The sequence below is a fragment of the Cydia strobilella genome, chromosome 9 (genome assembly GCF_947568885.1).
Source record: "Cydia strobilella chromosome 9, ilCydStro3.1, whole genome shotgun sequence".
Classification (NCBI taxonomy): Eukaryota; Metazoa; Arthropoda; class Insecta; order Lepidoptera; family Tortricidae; genus Cydia; species Cydia strobilella.
Genome location: NC_086049.1, coordinates 9,873,672 through 9,892,633, shown reverse-complemented (window position 1 = coordinate 9,892,633; position 18,962 = coordinate 9,873,672). Strand labels below are relative to the sequence as shown.

The 18,962-nt window shown below is 37.6% G+C and overlaps 1 protein-coding gene across 3 annotated transcripts in view; it reads left to right on the top strand.

Moving 5' to 3' along the window:
- Positions 1–1,847, top strand: part of LOC134744256 (cell adhesion molecule Dscam2-like) — a 67,439-nt gene extending 65,592 nt beyond the window's left edge. For 2 of the 3 annotated variants that reach the window (XM_063678003.1, XM_063678002.1), the window contains exons 32-34: positions 525–662; positions 1,229–1,312; positions 1,702–1,847. In XM_063678003.1, the coding sequence (XP_063534073.1) occupies positions 525–662; positions 1,229–1,312; positions 1,702–1,727 (248 nt within the window). In that variant the 3' untranslated portion in view covers positions 1,728–1,847. The remainder of the gene's footprint in view (positions 1–524; positions 663–1,228; positions 1,313–1,701) is intronic. The other variant, XM_063678004.1, reaches the window with a different exon arrangement.
- The last annotated feature ends 17,115 nt before the right edge of the window (positions 1,848–18,962 follow it).

Here is an 18,962-nt window from a genome sequence, read left to right as displayed (position 1 = left end):
ATCGGAACAGCATCGCCTCGTGCCGGCTTAAGCTAAGCGGTGCATTGACTATTCGCAGTAACCGCGTTTACATCTGTCTGTCAATCTACTTGTAGTTCGCCCCTTAGGCGCCACTGTACCAAGGTCAATATAAGAGCGCTGTCACCTAGCCACAAGCGCGATGTCACCCAGCCGTAGCCACGCCTTATAGATCTTCGAGGCGTTGAGTCGTTTCCGTTACGTACTTGGGTATATGGTTGTCGCCTAGTTGATGGCAAACGGATGGATTGGGCCGACGCTGGTCTGGTGCCGGACTTTTTGGTATGCTCCAACCATTATTCTGTTTCTAACATATGCCGTCACTCTATACTCTTTTAAGAATAAACGTTATTTGATATTAAAAATTCATCTAAAATGTTATAACTTAATTACACAACCTTTCACCATCTGTCTGAATCAATGAACAAAATAAATACGTACCTAGTGACGCTGCTGTCAATTTAGAAATACCTACGCCAAATATTTAATTATTGGGTATGAAACAGATGTGTACGAGATAAGTCCGTACGCGACGTTCGCGGGCCCCGCAGCAAGCGACTCGCGCGCATACACGCTGCAGCTGCGAGCGCTGGCGCGACACGATGACGACGCCGCGCCGCCCGCGCGCCCGCCGTGCTGTGACGGTACGACATGAACTTTTTTGTTTTGTTAGTGCTTAATTTGTCTTGGTGGTTGTGGTGATTGTACATCCTACGTGATGGTACATGGACATTGTGACTTGTGTATGCCACACATGTACACATAACACATTGTATACTCCTTGCTGATTGATCCACTACGGTGGTAAGTGATCAAATACGCTTAGAGGTTAGAGGGTTCAACCGGAACCAAATTTCTGTAGCTAAGCGTCAAAAAAGCGTCTCTAGGGTGGGACAGCAGCTTTATATCTATACATATAGCGTTTGTTTAGTAAACTTTTGGAACAGAAGAGATTGACTGACTATTTGACTCAAATAATGCTTTTAATATAATCATAGTCCTCTTCATAATAACATATACTAATCTATGGTCCTCTTCATCGCTTTCGATGAGGGCGACCCTAAAATAATGATATCATTATATTCATTATCAAGTTGACCGTTAATTCGAAGCTATCAGTTCTATGACAAAATAGATAATTTTACCTTGTTTCATTGTCTTAAAAATGTTTTTACCTACTAATATATTAATAATCTATTGTTGTTAACAGAAGAGACTTGCGTAGATGCGTGCGACGTGCAGCGACGGCGCCGGCGCCGCCGCCATTACTGCCCCGATCATGGTAATTATAATGGTAATTATTAAAATATCTATGTTACTTATTATCTCAATATTCATTCATTTGCATTCTACTGCCGCATTATTAGGTAACTTTCTTGTATGTTGATGTATAAAATGTATAAAATGGGAGTAGTTAATTAATATCAGCTATTGCTCCCTGTACTCCTGTGTGATATCTATAAAAATTACCATTTATGAGCAAAAATGAAAATGTAAATCAATATCACATGCGCCGCGATCCAGTGGCGTAAGTAAGTGTCGGTGTTTTCCCTAAGGTGTGAAATAGGTGTTTGAAAAAATAATTTACGTAATTGACGTGGACTAGAACCCTTATAATCCCACTCAAGGCCTAGGCTAAATACCTGCCCAATTAAAAAAAATGACAAGTGTGTTATTTTACAGGCTGTTCACAAGATTCTGGAAGTTGAGAAACGAAGCCAACAGCTGCCAAAAGGTTTATTTAAATTATATCTAGTCACTGTAATTAGTTAATTTGATTAACATATTGATATGTATACAAAAATTTATACAATAATATTGTCTATTTATATTATGAAGTTTTTCTTTCATCGCTCCCGTGCCAACGCAAAAAGCAATTACTGCGGTTAAATGTGTTTTTAAGATATTAAAATATGGTAAGTAGGTACCTACCTAATAATCTAAATTTGCATATAAGAGAGGTCTGACTGAAGCCTGAGTTACTTCGAGGTGTCTAGTATAAAGAAAGGAGCATACAATTGAAATTTAAAAATTGTGATGTGGTGCTGGAGAAAGGTTCTCCGTATCCCCTGGACAGCATTTCGGACTAACGTCTCCATATTGCGAGAATTCAGAATATCGTCGCGGCTGTCATCCGAATGTCTACGCAGAGTCCTTGAATACTTCGGTCATATTGCAAGGAAAAAGACGGTGGCAACCTCGAAAAGCTTTTTGTGACCGGCAAAGTGGATGGGAAAAGGCCTGGAGGTGGACGCAGTCCAATACGTTGGTCTGACCAGATCCGCACCGCTCTTGACTCCACAGTTCACATGGCTCTCCACACCGCCAAAGACAGAAACAGATGGAGAAAGATCGTAAGAGAGAAAGTGATACAAAAGGGAGGTCATTGAGGAATACGACGCAAGGAGGAGGAGGTAGAAAAATTAGGTAAAGTGCGTTCCTACTTCAAAATTTATAGGTCTTAAGCCATTAATTAACATAAAAGTCAATTATTTCAGGGTCGTGACGCGGTACCTATAGGTATGACTTCGTTTAGTAATATTTACATTAGCGAAAGAGGTATGTCAGGATCGTAGCAAGTGAAAATCCGCGGTCTCTGCCTACCCCTCCGGGAAATAGGCGTGATTATATGTATGTATGTATGTACATTAGCGGAAAAGAAAAATATGCCAGCTTATTGATGGAAACAGAATTATTCTATTGACTAAATCTTCATACAAAACAATTTTGATGCACCTTTCTTCCGGGACAAGTTATTCATCACCGGCTCGTGGAAAACAAGGAAAACCCAGTAAAACCTTTTAATCCAGTCCAAATAAGTCTTATACGTATATCTAATTTGTGACACATAAATACCTATTCACCTATTAGGTATATTCACGAGAACTTTGTCTAAGACTTATCACGTGATCGCTTCTCCATTTAAGTCGCCTAATCTTAGATTACTGGCAGAGTCACTGAACCCATTCATTAACAGAATGTGTTGTAAGTTTTGTTCGCTATTTGCATGACAAGTACAACTTCTTATAGTAAAAGTCCGCAAAAATATTTAGATTTAAATTCAGTACTTATACTTTCTCTGTAGTGTAGTAGTGTAATCTTAGCTATCAAATAATATTTCATACATAGGTACTCATTCACGAGATTAATCTCATTTTGTTATCATTCGCCAGTGAATATTGCTCATACTTGCATACTGATGCGCTGCGAGTAAATCGTATTAATAACTTAAACTGTTCCTTCTTGATTTGATATTATCAAGAACAGTTTAAAGTTCGAATGAAATAGTTAAATCACAGATATTCCCGGAACCTATCCAATATGTTTCAACGAGCAGAACCAACATTCCGCGAAATTCGTGTTCAGAGCCATCCAGTGATGAATGGCGTGAATAGGGGAGACCTGCCAGTAGAAGACAGTATAGTCAGTAATTCTAAATTGAAAAGAAAACGAACGAATTCGAAAAAAAAAATTAAAGGTAGACTAGGCACAGGTTGCCTATTGTTTTTTTTTCTCTAAGCATTAGTTAGCAGTACTACTTCTTTTGCTTTTATAAACTTAGTAACCCACTAAAATTGCCATCTCAGCTCTGATTTTGGCGCTGGTGTTTCTAAAAATCTACAATTTAGACACTATGGAGCTATCTCTACACGCCCTCGCGGGCCTCGCGGCTCGCAATACCCGCAAGGGCCTGTCGTAACACTAACTTTCGCTTATCGCATACCCCAGCGCTGGCTGTTGTCATAATTCGCTTTCAACGCGAATTATTCCTGGACGCTACCGAATAACATTTTTATGCTGGTGGAAATATTTTTAAGTCCAAAGAGAACCTCGTTAGGCGTAAAGCCAGTTCCGCTTATAAATTGGATACAATGCAATGTATTGCATGGCATTGGTTGATTGGATTGTGCAGTGATGATGCAAAGTAGTGTATAATTATTTAGTTAGATACCTAGGGTATTTATTTCCAAGAACGTGATAGTCTAACCCTTCTTCTAACTATTCAGTTTTACAGTACAAATGGTATTTGAGAACATAACTATAAAAACAAATAAAACAACATAACTAACCTACCTATTTACACATACATATTATACACTTTCGCAGTAGGTGGGCACCAGCGGGTATGATCAACGCTTATATCAATGTGAAAACCATTATCTAATATATAAATATCACTTTTTAACAACTCGCAGTTAAAAGGCAGATGCGGTGATAACCACGCTATCACCTGGATAGAGTCTGTGCGAAAAGAGAAGAGTCGTAGAATGTATTGGATCCCATACATTTCATGATTTCACGACTCTTTTCTCTTTCCGCACAGACTCTAACTGCGATCATTATTACAGTGCAATAAGAAATTGTAGAAATTAAATTAATTAAATATGTCATGTAACTAAAAGTGAAAAATACTGGCAACACCCGTTGACTTGTCACATGAATCACAGTTTTGTGAGATTATTGTAAACATGCTTTTTTTATATTTCTTTGTCAAGCTGGTTGTTTCCGAAGAAAATCAATAGTAAGCCTCAACATGAATAAAACAAAGTTTAGTTAAACTCACAGAAGATAACATAAAGCGTGTTTAAAAGGCGGTCGGCCAAAAGTTGGTGGATTATATTATAATCTAATTAAATTTGTATTATGAACGATATACTGAAATGAAGGATGCCTGAATTACTTACACATTTAGTTGGGTGTGTGTGTGTGCGTGTGTTGCGTGTTGCGTGTGTATCATGCTTGGCCGCATGTATGTCCAATGCTGTACCTAGTGAGGCGTCACTACACTTGATTAGTGGTGTTGTAGTCCCAGACAGCCTACAATTTTATTATTTTATATATTATTTAAGTAGTAAGTAAACATAACTTTAAGCTTGCATTTTTCATAAGAATATTCATAGACTTTAGATCAGAACTCCTTGAAACACTTTGGCAACCTTTTAAAAAGTAATTCAAGTAACGGATATGGCATATGGCAGGTAATTTGTATATCAAAAGCTAGAGATGGTGTATGCCTAATAGCATATTAACATTTTTAGGTATATACTTGGTGTTTTTTAGTTACGTGCAATAATTTACGGGGTGATTATATAGGTCATACTGAGTAACTTTTACTATTGGACAAATTCCGAAATAGCGAAAAAAAATTACACTCCCATACAAAATATCAACATCAGACCAGCCAAAATGTATGAAACAGCCAATTTTTTTTTCGCGATTTCGGGGTAGGTCCCATAGTAAAAATTGCTCAGTAAATTATTGCAGGTGACTAAGAAAACATCCTGTATTTTCAGTCACGTCTTATACATGATAAAACTGCTAATTTCGTAAAAACGACAATGAATTTGACTTATTTGACCCATGCAAACTGGAATCCACATTAGTCGCTGACATTAGTCAAGCGTGAGGAGAGCTCTATTACTGCCTTCAATGGCTAACAGGAAAGTCTGCTAAACTATATAATATATATTTCTTTATGGAATTAACATGTCATATTTAAACTTAAAGAATGCGTCAAATATGATAAGTAGGTATACATATACCTACACTACAATCCGTTAGCACTACCTTATCAAAGAGGGCCGACTTTCATTCCGGAGGTCTGTGTAAAACCCCTTGATGATAATTATGGTGCCCGAAGGAAAGCGGAAATACTTGTCAACGTCCCTTATACATATATTCCCAGTATTTCGAATTTGATACATGCGTTACTTAACATTTGGCTATCGAGTTATCTTCAGGTCATTTATCCGCAAGGATCGATTTGCAGAAGCTTAGTGGAATCCCACCGAATCGAGTGAAACCCTTCCTAAGTAGCCAGTTTCACAGTTGACTGGCCACATCTGACTAAAGTTTATAAATCGGTTCGCATGAGGGTCCCACGAATCAGGTCAATATTATTAGCGAGTCCTACAGAGATTAAGTAAATAAGTTTCTGAGTTTCTATAGACCGCGCGGTATTTGATTTTTTTAGCGCGATGCTAATGTTACTTTAACTCGTAATGACATCAGTAGGTGTCACCGATGATGTGGCAAACTGAAGTCCTCTAAGGGCCACTTGCGCCCTCCAGGGTTAGCCACTAACTCGGGGTTAACCGGTTAAACCCGGAGTTACCAGTACAATTTAACCCTGTGTTATCGGTTATCTCCGAGTGCATCTTAGTCGCTTTTCTAATATAAATCTGCAATACTGAGAAAACGAACAAGTTATTAAAAGCAATTTAAACCTTTTTACACCCGCATCCACTCGTAATATTATAGTTCGGAAGCTTATTTCGCAGTTGGTATAGTATTACCGCGCCTAACACGTTTGTATGCAAATTTTATTCGGCAAATCCGGACTGATGGAGCCCGTGCAAGAGCTATCCGAGCCTGACCTCGCAAACTTTTGGGTCGACTTGATAACGTCCCTAAATACAGGCTTGTCTCGATTACCATCATATAAAAGAAATTATATTCGAATATCGAATCCACACGAAGCTTATTTATTTAAAATCCGCGATTTGATTCGAAATTGATTCGGCGAGATTTTTTACGAGGGATTTAGGTCAAATGGAAAACAATCAAATTGAGTGGACATTAAAACACACGAAACCGCCCGACATCGTTTAAATAAATTAGCCGCCGGGAACGCATGTGCCTACCTAAATCAATACGTTGAGCAAACCCGTGGTAGGTTCTAGGTATTAATAAATCTTTTTCTGGTTTTACGAGTATTTACTGTGTTTTCTGGACAATGGACGGACTGCAAACGGAGCGAAAATAGGATAGGTATTTGGCATAGAAAATTCACATGTCATTACTTTTGAGTGCCTTACCATAGTTCTGTTAGATGTATAAATAATTAATTAAAAGCAGTAACTCTAAAGGTAGGTGTAGGTTTATATTTTTGTTATGATATAACAACCTTAATACGACTCGCAAAGCGCCTCGCGCGCACTAATAAGCCTAATAATACGATTCCCCCAGTGCTGCTCGCGTGCATTAATCATGGTGAACGATCGTCAAGGTCGTATCATAACAAGATAAAAACCTTAACGAGTTGTAAAATCTGAATATGTATTCGCGTTGTCCCGGCATTTTGCCACGGCTCATACGAGCCTAGGGTCTGCTTGGCAACTAATCCCAAGAATTGGCGTAAGTAGGTAATAGTTTTTAAGAAAGCGACTGCCATCTGACCTTCGAACCCAGAGGGTAAAACTAGGCCTTATCGGGATTATTCCGGTTTCCTCACGACGTTTTCCTTCACCGAAAAGCGACTGGTAAATATCAAATGATATTACGTACATAAGTCCCGAAAAACTCATTGGTACGAGCCGGGGTTTGAACCCGCGACCTCCAGATTGAAAGTCGGACGCCCTTACCGCTAGGCTACCAGCGCTTATAACCCTAACATCAGGTATAATATTTAATATCTTATATCTTTAAACGAGCAATTCTTGTATATATCTTTATATATTTCGGGGATCTCGGAAACGGCTCTAACGATTTCGATCAAATTTGCTATATAGAGGTTTTTGGGGGCGAAAAATTGATCTAGCTAGGTTATCGGTCTCCCAGATATTATTGTATTAAAAGAAGAAAAGGTAATATACCTTGACTAAAACATTTCCAGAGTGTGTTTTGCATCAGTTACAAAGTTGTATCTTCGAACTGCACTGAAAATGCATTAACGAGAAAAGTTTACCTGCGCCCAGACCGTGCTAATAGACTTTTCTAATTAGATTAGACAGGGGGTTACGTATATCGCGCCTCGTGCCCCGTGTCGAGCTTCGTCACGTTTAACGCTAACTTAAATATTACCTATCTAGTTACCTGACCGATAGAGGTACCTATAACTCGAAAATATAGTCATACTGTAGATAAACGTGTATTTTAGCAGTTTTAGTGCAATCAACAGTTTTACAAACCAGAGCGTCGAAACCGCATTAAGCTTAATCCATTTAGTAATTTTTAATTAGAGCAGTTCAAAGTCAACTGAAGATCCAAAGATTGTGAAATTTTAGAACGTTTTCTTATAATTTATTAGACCAAGTAGTGAAACTGTAACATTTTCACTATTCACTACGTTATATATTTGTGATCTACTCACAAAGCTCTTTCATTTGGTACCCCAACATGGTATGTTTAAAAGAAAAAAGTAAAAAACTTTGTACTGCCGATTTTATGACGTCACAGCAACTACCCCCACTACTTTTGCGCTTGTCATCTCATATATTTGTATTCAGGATATCTTACTGAATATACTGATGCTAAATATACCCATGTCCGCGACGACATGAGCGAAAAGTAACCTTAAGCCTGTTCGGCCACCCTACTGTTAGTGTTACTGTAATAAAAATTGTAAACTGTACTCGTTTAATTTAATATTGTTAGTATCTTTTAATAGGTACTTAAATACCATGGAGATAATTATTTATGTAGTTATCGATTTATAGTTTGCTTATTCTAGCATCATTATATTATGCAAAATGGAGGTCGGCAGACATGGCCATTTTTCTCCCCTCCCGCTCCGGGAATTTAGCATAAGAAGGGATATTTAAAAACCGGCCAAGTGCGAGTCGGATTCGCGCACCGAGGGTTCCGTACTTTTTAGTATTTGTTGTTATAGCGGCAACAGAAATACATCATCTGTGAAATTTGCAACTGTCTAGCTATCACGGTTCATGAGATACAGCCTGGTGACAGACGGACAGACGGACAGCGGAGTCTTAGTAATAGGGTCCCGTTTTTACCCTTATGGTACGGAACCCTAAAACGGAGTATAGCTGTGTATATGACGCGGCCGTGTGTTACCTATTATCTATTATAAATACGTCTACGAAACATATTAATTTCTTTAAGAATATTACATATATGACATATGAAAATAGGTAGGTCAGTCATAATCAAACAAGAAGTTTTCAATCATTAATTTGAACATTCTAAACGATTCAGAAACGCATTTTAACGAACATCGTTTCATAAATAAATAAAAATCGCCAAACTACACCAGCTAGCAAACTACGAAAATATGTAAAAAATACAAATTTAATTTTGAAACTCCTCAGTTTAATGCTATATTAAATAGGACAGTGATAAAATGGTCAATTTCCGCGATGATTAAATTTTAATGTTGTGGATGGTTCTGAAGACAGTTTTGAAATGTAGTCCCGCGGCGGGCGAGCATTTGGCGGCGCGCGAACACTTTCATATTTGATGACCCCGTATTGCGGAACGGGTACTACGGGAACGGGGAAAACTAGTGCAAAAGATAATTGAAAATGTAAAGTTTTAATACTTATGTACCTATTACCTATCTGTATTTAGGTACTTCTCTCTTGTAGGAATATTATGTATTTATATGTTTTTTTATTTGTTTAGTCCTATTTCTGCTCCACGTGTTAACCAATTCGAAACCAAACCACACCACTAAGGAATGTGAAAAGTGGCTATCTTAAGAAACGCTTTTATCAGTCATTAAAGCTTAGCAGCTTTTCCTCAGTCACCCGTTGACCACGAACGCTGTAAAGGGTTCTACACGTCGGGATGTATTATAAATTCAATATACGCGATATAATCCGTTTTCATCATAGTTTTATTTCAGTCAATTAGTTATTAAATAGCCTCGGTCTCAACTCTCAAGTTGCAATGATGCAGTTAAAGAACTGGTATCGAGCTCGGGCGGTAATCGAGTAATAAACTCCACTATAATTTGTACTCGCATAAATAGGAGAATCTTAGTGAGGAATGCTAAACAGTTATGCTGTTCTTGCACGGAGAGGTGTCGACATCGTGGACGACTTGAACTAAAGATTTATTCTCACCGCATACCGAGCGCTAGCAAAAATTTGGATTAGGATATTCAGTATAAGCGCTATTGACAGAAAAATACACATAGGGCGTAACCTAGGGGCCTAGCGAAGTGGCAATTCGTTTATAAAAAACGCCAATCGAAACATAAATATTGCATGGAGATGATCACGTGACTTTTCTTCCCATCTGTCATCAATATTATATATTTACTCTTCGATTGACATCTTGGCTAGACCCACTAATTGTTTTCCTGGTTATGTAACCAGGAAAACTGGCATGTGCCAGGGCTATAAGTTCGCAAATATAGAGCCACTCTCTCTGTCACTCTAATTACGCCTTAATTGGAATAAAAGAGAAAGATGCCCGAAGTTTGCGAATTTCGGTCTTCACGGCCGGTCCTCTAGCCTGTGCTCGGTGAACAATACGAATAGCAGTTTCTACGCGCTGTTGCGCCAAGTTGAATGTCTATATAGGTATGAGCCTCATAGGGAACGGCAGAGCCGGATTTAACCTACTAAGCGTTATTCTGGGTGATCCCGAATGTCAAAAATGTATTAAGATATCCAACAAAGTTTCCCATGGGACCAATATGAAAAAACCTCTGATTACGTTTCGTCTACTTTGGGCCCTCAAGTTGGGTTTTGTTTCGCGGTTTCGTAGTTAGGTACATCACTAACTTAACACATTTTTAGGGTTCTGTACCTCAAAAGGAAAAAACGGAACCCTTATAAGATCACTTTGTTGTCTGTCTGTCTGTCTGTTTGTTCGTCTGTCCGTCCGTCCGTCCGTCCGTCCGTCCGTCCGTCCGTCCGTCCGTCCGTCTGTCTGTCTGTCAAGACCCCTTTGTCTCGGGAACTTGTGGAGATATCGTATTGTAATTAAAACCATATACTCGGTCTACAGTCCCTCGAAGTAATTAATTATAGATATAAATATATAATAATTAAATGAATGTAAATATATAATAATTAAATTAATGTAAATTTATAATATTAATATAAATATGTAACAATAATTAGTTAGTACCTACCCAAAATGTGTTATGTAAATTATTGACTTGTAAAATGACTGCCTTTTACCAATAAAACATCTGAATCTGAATCTGAATCTGAAGCTGCGAAAAAATCAAACTCAATTATCTATAAGTTAACGTAAAAAAAGATACGTCCATTTATCCCGCAAAAAAAGTATATTTCAACTCTCTCAAGGGAATCAATACATACTACAAGTATATACAGGGAAAAATCTGAAAACTATAAATTTGTAAAAAAATAAAAATAATAATAATAGGTAACAAATAAAAAAAGTTAAATTTGTACGGAACCCTCGGTGGGCGAGTCCGACTCGCACTTGTCCGGTTTTTTACGTTCAGGATCACGACATTTACGACCCCAAAATCTCCCAGTATAACTTGTCTGTTGTGATTGGCATGTAGCATTTACGCTACTAGGGACACTAGGGTATCATAGTGAGTTAAGAGTCTAGGGGCAGTTTTAGGTACCTCGTGAGTCGTGATGGCCATGTTTGCTACCGTGTTACTTTTTAACCGGTCGCCAATAGCAATACATCACTTTGTATAACTTTTGTTACTTATAGAAAGAAATTGACTAACTAAATTATGATCGAATTGAAGTCCATCCATACTCTACTTACTTACCTTATTTTTTAATCCCCCTGTTTTGTATTTTTTTTAAATAAAATGAACATAATAATACATATTTTCCTCTTAAATACACTTGTACAAGTGTCTGCGAAAAAGAAGTATAACTGATAGCAACATTTCCCCAGCTCCGCAATGGAATCTTTGCTGTAAAAAGTGTTGTCTCCGAGGTAATTAGATCGACGTCGTCCGCGCTCGAGTCCCGATCAATTTGCAGTCCATTTGTCGCTTTTTAGGGTTCCGTACCCAAAGGGTAAAAACGGGGCCCTATTACTAAGACTCCACTGTCCGTCTGTATCTCATGGACTGTGATAGCTAGACAGTTGACATTTTCACAGATGATGTATTTCTGTTGCCACTTTAACAACAGATGTACGGAAGTAATGGTACGGAACCCTTCGTGCGCGAGTCCGACTCGCACTTGGGCTGTTTTTTACGAAGCAGGAGGTCCCAGGTTCGAATCCTGGCAAGGGCATTTACTTGTGTATTTATCACAAATATTTATTTGTTCCTGAGTTATGGATGTGTTCCATAGAACGCAAATAAATACATATATTTAAGTTCCTATTTCATTATCTATCTATTAAATAAAAATATATCGTTATCAAGAACCCACAAAACAAGCCTTATTGAGCTTACTGTGGGACTAGGTTGATATGTGTAAGATTGTCCCATAATTCATAATTTATTATTCATAATTATGAAACTTCAAAAATACAGCCAATTCCTCCAAGTCTGAATATTTGAGCTATAAGAAACGCTGGCCGAGATTGTTTTAAGTAAGCGCGCCTTGCAGCGGCAGAAAAGATTAATTACGGAATCGACAGTTTTAATTAGTTCTGTAATTAACAGCGTGGCGCCTCCACGCGAACTAAAATAAATTACCTTTTAATACAATCGCTTCGGCGGACTTTGATTAAATTGTTAGTCTTACGACATAGGCTGTCAGCAGATTCTTCGAGATTTTACCAAAATTAAACGCATACTTCTTAAGCAGGAATTTATATCTGTTTGAGCTCGGAATAGACAACATTTTAGGCTCAACATTCTCAGAATAACGTAGACGTAGCTTGTAATAAATATTTGTTTGGATTGCTGGCTTATGAAATGAATTGACAGGTATTTCATTCCCGTCATGTAGCAACATTTTCTAGAGTGCATTTATTTTCCTCAGTCTGATCCTTCGATCATTTTTGACCTTTCCAGTTTATATTATAATTCAGGGAACTATAGTTTTTACGAAAATCAAAACTTTTATTCCCAAAGAAGAAATTAGACTGGCAGGCCAATTCGAACGTGCACCTGACAGCGAACGATATTTTTATTTTTTATTAAAATTGGAATCATATCAGTTAGCTGTCATTCGCGCGTTCATTTCGCTCTGACTTGTCCGTACACGTATTAGTGCGAGCGAGACGCCCGCGCGAATGACAGCTAACCGATATGATTCAAATATCGGTTTAATGTCAGGTTCACGTTCGAATTGGCCTGCTTGGTTGGTATTTGTCAAATTAGTGGGCAATTAAACTGTAAGAAGTTTTCTAGCCGTCTATAGGCTCCCACTCGGCTTGACGGTTGATGTCATCACAACAATCAGAAGCAACGGTTTCTCATAAAGTATCTTCCAAAACTTCCATCTGCACTCATCCATTATAGCATCGAAACTCGTCAATTTAAAACACGAGCACGAAAAAATTCATTTTATTTAATCCAAAAAAGAATCCCGCACATTGTACGAGGCGTAATTCGTCACAATCGGAATGGTGACAATTCTCTGGGGAGAGCTTTGAGAAAAATTGTCGCTAACGAGCTTGTTCCCCCTCCCCGTACCCTCTCTTTTAATCCACGTCCCCTTTATCCGCATCACTTTAAAACCCTTTTGCTATTTTCTGCTCTAAAGAATTATCAAGAAAAAGCGGAGAGGACATTTAATCGTCGTCTACCTACTTTTCAATTAAGCATTAATAATTTTCTTTATGTTTATCAGCCGTCAACCCGACTGTAAGTCCTGCTTCGAGTAATTTTATTTGAAAATTAAATATTAATTCTATGAAACCGTATACAGTGAACTAAGTTATTTTTAACTTACAGCAAGAAAAGAAACACTCTTAAGTGCGCCTTAGTCTCACGAAACACGTTAGTAATAAATAAAAAAAAGACTGGATAAATCACTGAATATTCAAATCAATCGCATAATAAAGTAAAAACCTCGCATCTGAATTATAAAAATAGAAACCCTTCAAAGACAGAAAGTTAAAATAGGCAAATTTGTTCACCGAGTATGCTCTCTTTTCGATAGCATTCAGCCTCATTAGCGATTTTCCATTCGAACGGGTAGCCAGAAAGACGGGGAGATGCTGGCAAGTCTTATTCTCATAATAAGGCGGCGAGAAGCTCGCTGAATACGAGAAAATAGTATCTGTACCTGCCGGTGTGTTCGGGTGGAAAATCATGTTAGCTATTGTATGTTCCCGGCTACTTTGTCCCGTTCTCATAAAAGTCCAATAAAGTCAAGTGAAATACAACTTAGAATGTATTGTTATTGCAACTTTGTATTGTTATACAAACTTGTGGGTTAGATTTCAATTTATTCCGATTATGTTACCTGCACGTATATTATCCAGTCTTTTTATTTAATCGTTCAACATATTTTCAGCCTTTCATGTAATGTAATTTTTACAGTTTTCGTTGTAATTTCATCATTTCATATAAAATGAAACTAAAAAAATCCAATATGACGGAATTCTAATACGAGTATTGGTCATCTTCAGTTCCCGGTATTGCAATATCGTAAAAATCAGTCCGATATTCCGGATTTCCGGTATTCGTGCCCTAGTAATCAGCAACCTAGCTATGACTCTTCTTCAATATTGTCTATATTCATGGAAATTTAGTTTGAAATTCTAAGGCAGCCTTACGCATAATCCATTTCCGAGAACCGTCCACGAGAAATAGGCCACGATACTCTCATTTCGTTTGACAACGATGAAAAATGTCGAACAAAGGATTTTTAATCAAGCAATCTTCTTCTTTATTTACAGTTGGAATATCAGGGCTAGTTACTCTCCGCTTTAAATCGGTTCTTGGACATAATCATAAAAACTCGACTTTCCACTGAGTGGTAACTGTAATCGACCACTTTCCATCCATTAGCCGGGATCGGGTGGTAGCCACGCACTGCAGCCGGATTAACCAAAGCGGGTTTAGAATTAGGGTTATCTCGGCTCAACAGATTCAATGGCGCCAGTAGGGTTTCTCTTGGGAAGAAAGTTTTTGACCCAAGTACAAACATTGACGTTAATTGAGTTTATGTGTTTCAGGCATAGTTTAGGCTGTTATTAAAAAACGTACCGACGTTTTAGCTCACAGTGTAAAAGCGCAATGACACTAAATATATGTATTAACGTTTATTTGGATGCTGCAAAAACACACAATTTGTATAAATAGGTACATTGCAGTCAGAACAAAACTTATGTACAAGTTAAATTAACAAAAAAAATTACTTAAACACGAAAAATTAGTTTTTAGTGGTTAGCTGTACGCTATGTGCATTGCAGCAACAACAAAAGGGTTCCGACTCAGCTATACGCTCCACTCTATTGAGCAAAGCACTGCATTATATTTTAATTCACTATTAACTTCTTCGTTAGAAACCTTATATAGTGTTCACGTTCTTTTAGGAACTTCGTTCGTTCGGTTTTTAATTTATTTTATTAAGTCCAACGCGCAGTGTACCCCAATCAGCAATGGTCGGGCGGAGAGGACGCACCGCACTTTGATCGAGCCACAGGCCGTCTCGGCGTGCTGAGCCTGAGCGCCGTTCCGCTCGTTGGAATAATTTTAAAGTGTACATTAACATTTATGCACAGTTTGCTTAGTCACTGGATAGCTGCTAATCACTGTTTTGCATAAGGCTCATACAAATTGTAATTGATATTCGTATTACGTTAGAAGCAAATAGATTGTGTGAAAACCTTACTTCTCGTACATCTGCTATGCCGTCCTCAAACTTTAGTTTGAGCCTTTTATAAGGCGGCTAATGTCTTCCAAAGTACCTTAAGGTAGTGGACTTAAGCCGACTTTTAGTTTAGAACGGCATACCTACATATTTACGTCACTAGCGATCGACACAGCAGTGACTAATTATGATATATGTACAGTCGAAGTCAAAAATATGTTTACACTTTTGCACCTTATTCCTTTGTAATAAGGCGAAAAATGTAAACATATCTTTGACCTCGACGTACCTATAGTCCCTACATGAGACTTATGAGAAATATCTCTGTGTTGAGACCGCGCAGTTTTTTTGGCATGAATATAATCATTTTATCAGTTTTACGACAAATGGTCGTAGTTGTTCAGTTGAGAAGTAGCTAACTCGACAAAACTTAACTAATTAAGTACTTTACTTTAATATGGCAGTAAATAGGTAGGTACATATTCAACTAATTCTATTCAATTTTTTTTTTTTTAAAGGTAATCCGCCACATGCTTCGTTAAAAACCCAATCGTAAACTTTAGTATTCTCTAATCAACTCGGCAACACGAAATTTTATGTTTACTCTGTCAAAGTTACATGACTTTGTCACCTATCAACTGAACAACTAAGTTCACGTATGTAACTCAGGAGGCATTAGTCAGGTTACAAATCTACGTCGTGTGGTTCGTCGCAGTCGACGCAGTCGAGCCACGACACCACGCTGTTCCGTGAACGCTCGCTCAAGATTCCACTTTTCGAATCACTCGCTATGCCCGTGATTCAATTTTGGTATCTTTCCCTTGCTTACTTTATACCATTAGGTACTTTACTGTTTGGGTTACGTCGTTAACTACGTAAATAAGACACACAATGCCAGGTGTTGTTCTGCTAACACATAAATGGCATACAAAATTGCATGTCAAAAATAAAAGTTTTAATTTCATTACAAATTGTATGGAAAAAGTTTTCCTCGTTTTGTGGCTTTTCTAGAAGTAAAGTTTTATTTAGGTCCCATACAAGCTTTTGATCCTGGATAGTAATAGAATCGATTGGCATCAAAAAAAAAAAGTTTGTCAATGACCTTTTTCTCGCACCCTGTATGTTTTTTCCAAAATCTGTAGACGATCTTCATTATTTGAACGGGATCTCGTAGCTGCCCTCACTGACCCAATAAGAAAATCCATATATATGCCAGCGTTGATCGATCTGCACGTTAATTCTAATCTATTCTGTTTCACGTATTTTGTGATGTTCCCAACTCCCAACCCAACGTCCCACGAACGTGTGAATCAAATCCCGGCAATCATCATAATGCGTTATGCGCTGAACTGCTTATATAACATGCAATCACATTCGATTGATGATCGACGCGAAACGAGTAATGGGATTAACTGAAAACTGATTACTAAATGAATACAACGATAATTCGGATTTAATTACTAAAATATCGCAATTAGCCGAAAATTAGTATTGAAATACAGATGGAAACCGCAAACAGTATGAAAAAAATAATGGAAGTTAAGATAAGTTGGTCGTTACCATAGTGTAGGTGTAAGTACCTATGTTTGATAAAGATGTTGGTCACTACAATCTCAGCCTAATTAACAGTATCTGGAACCGTGATAAGTAAATATATCAACATATTACCTTCAAAGTAAAAACTATTTTAGTTTAACGCTTGAACATATTAAATACTTGTTCGTAAAAAATAATTTAGCAATTGGCGGTCTGGTTACTCTGGTCCCAAGAGTAGCGGTGTCACGAGCTATCAAAAATTAATGTAGAAATACCTACTCCCTTAGTTGAGAACCCCTAAACTCTCAAAACTAAATAAATTGGTAACAAAACTCATGAATGTATATTTCTGCTCGCATTAGTTTAACATTAGGATACTTAGCCGTTCTAAAAAAGCGAAACTATGGCGACAAGGGGCGGGGCGACGATAAAATGAAAATGAGGGGGCGGGGGGCTCGTTAGCGAGCGGTCTCGCGGCGCGCTGCGATTGTCACGAGCTCAATATTTACTCCTTCAACCGCAACCAAAATACGACCTTATCAATCACAGCAAAACGTCCATTCTACAACACCCGCGAAATTTTAAAAACGCTGACGGAACAAAGAACGCATAAAATTTTGCAATACAAAGGATTTTCAGAAATGAAACAGACGTAATGTCTAATTAGATGATTCGTTCGTCGCTTCTGAAAATGGAATCGAAATTTGAAAGCATCCGTTTGAATATTTGGAGACTTTTGAGAGTCGAGTCGACTTGTGAATAGTTTATGAGGTCGGTTTACGACGCAAATTAATTTAAAGTAAATAAGGTTTCTGTATTTTTAAGGTCCCGTGGGTAAAAACAGAACCCTAGGTCCGTCTGTCTGTCAGTCTGTTTGTCCGGCTGTCTGTCACCAAGCTGTATCTCATGAACCGTGATAGCTAGACAGTTGAAATTTTCACAGATGTATAACTTGCCGCTATAACAACAAACACTAAAAAGGACGAAACCCTCGGTGGGCGAGTTTGACTCGCACTTGTCCCTTGTTTTTATTTTGTATTTGACACGTTGCAAGGCATAAAATTTAAACCAATAAAACTTACATTTTAAAATACTTGACTGTTACGCTGGCAGTTTTTTTTCTTCCTGACCAGCAGCGGTATCATGGTCGCCTTTTTATCACCTGTCATGCCATGCGTCACTTTCGCACTTACATATTTGCATAGAGTAACTTATACTAGAGCGGTACTGTCATAGTAAATTTTGTAACCCCAGTAAATTCACTGCCATCTGTCGACACACTTTAAAACTAAAAATGAAGATTTATAAAAATACGATAAAATGTATTTAAATATGGATAAATGTTTTTTTTTATTTTCATTAATTATTTTTATGATTTTGACCCATGTTCTTTCACTGATATGCGTTAAAATTGTTAAATAACAAACGAAACCGTCAACGCCATCTATACGACAGTAGGCCAAAGCTAGTAGCGCCCTCTGAACGAGAATAAAATTTTCTTGATTTTCGAGGCACGTTTTTTCCTTAGACTGTATCCATCTATTACGGAGTTATATCTATCTTTGATATTTGTTAGAACGTGACAGGCATGGTGACAAATGACAAAAGAGCCGACCATCTTAGCCCTACAGGTACATTAAATTTTTAGTTTTAGCCTTTGGCTAGTAAGTCAAATAAATATATACCTATCTGAGGCCTGTTCCTTTTACATATTTACAATAGGTAAGTATGCTAAGTATTGAATGTAGGTAGACCTACTATTCTGTCTATTTATTTATACTAAATTTATTGAAATAATATTATTTAAAAAACGTTACGTTACGTTAGCAGCGGCGTCTATTTTAATTGAAGGCATGTTTACAAAAACAACTACACTAGACATGAATTTACAGGAAACGAAAACAACTAAATGTCTTCTCATATATTAGTTATTGGACATAAATATTGTATAGGTGATTTTAGTAAGTGGCCAATAGTTCCGAAATATACGATTAC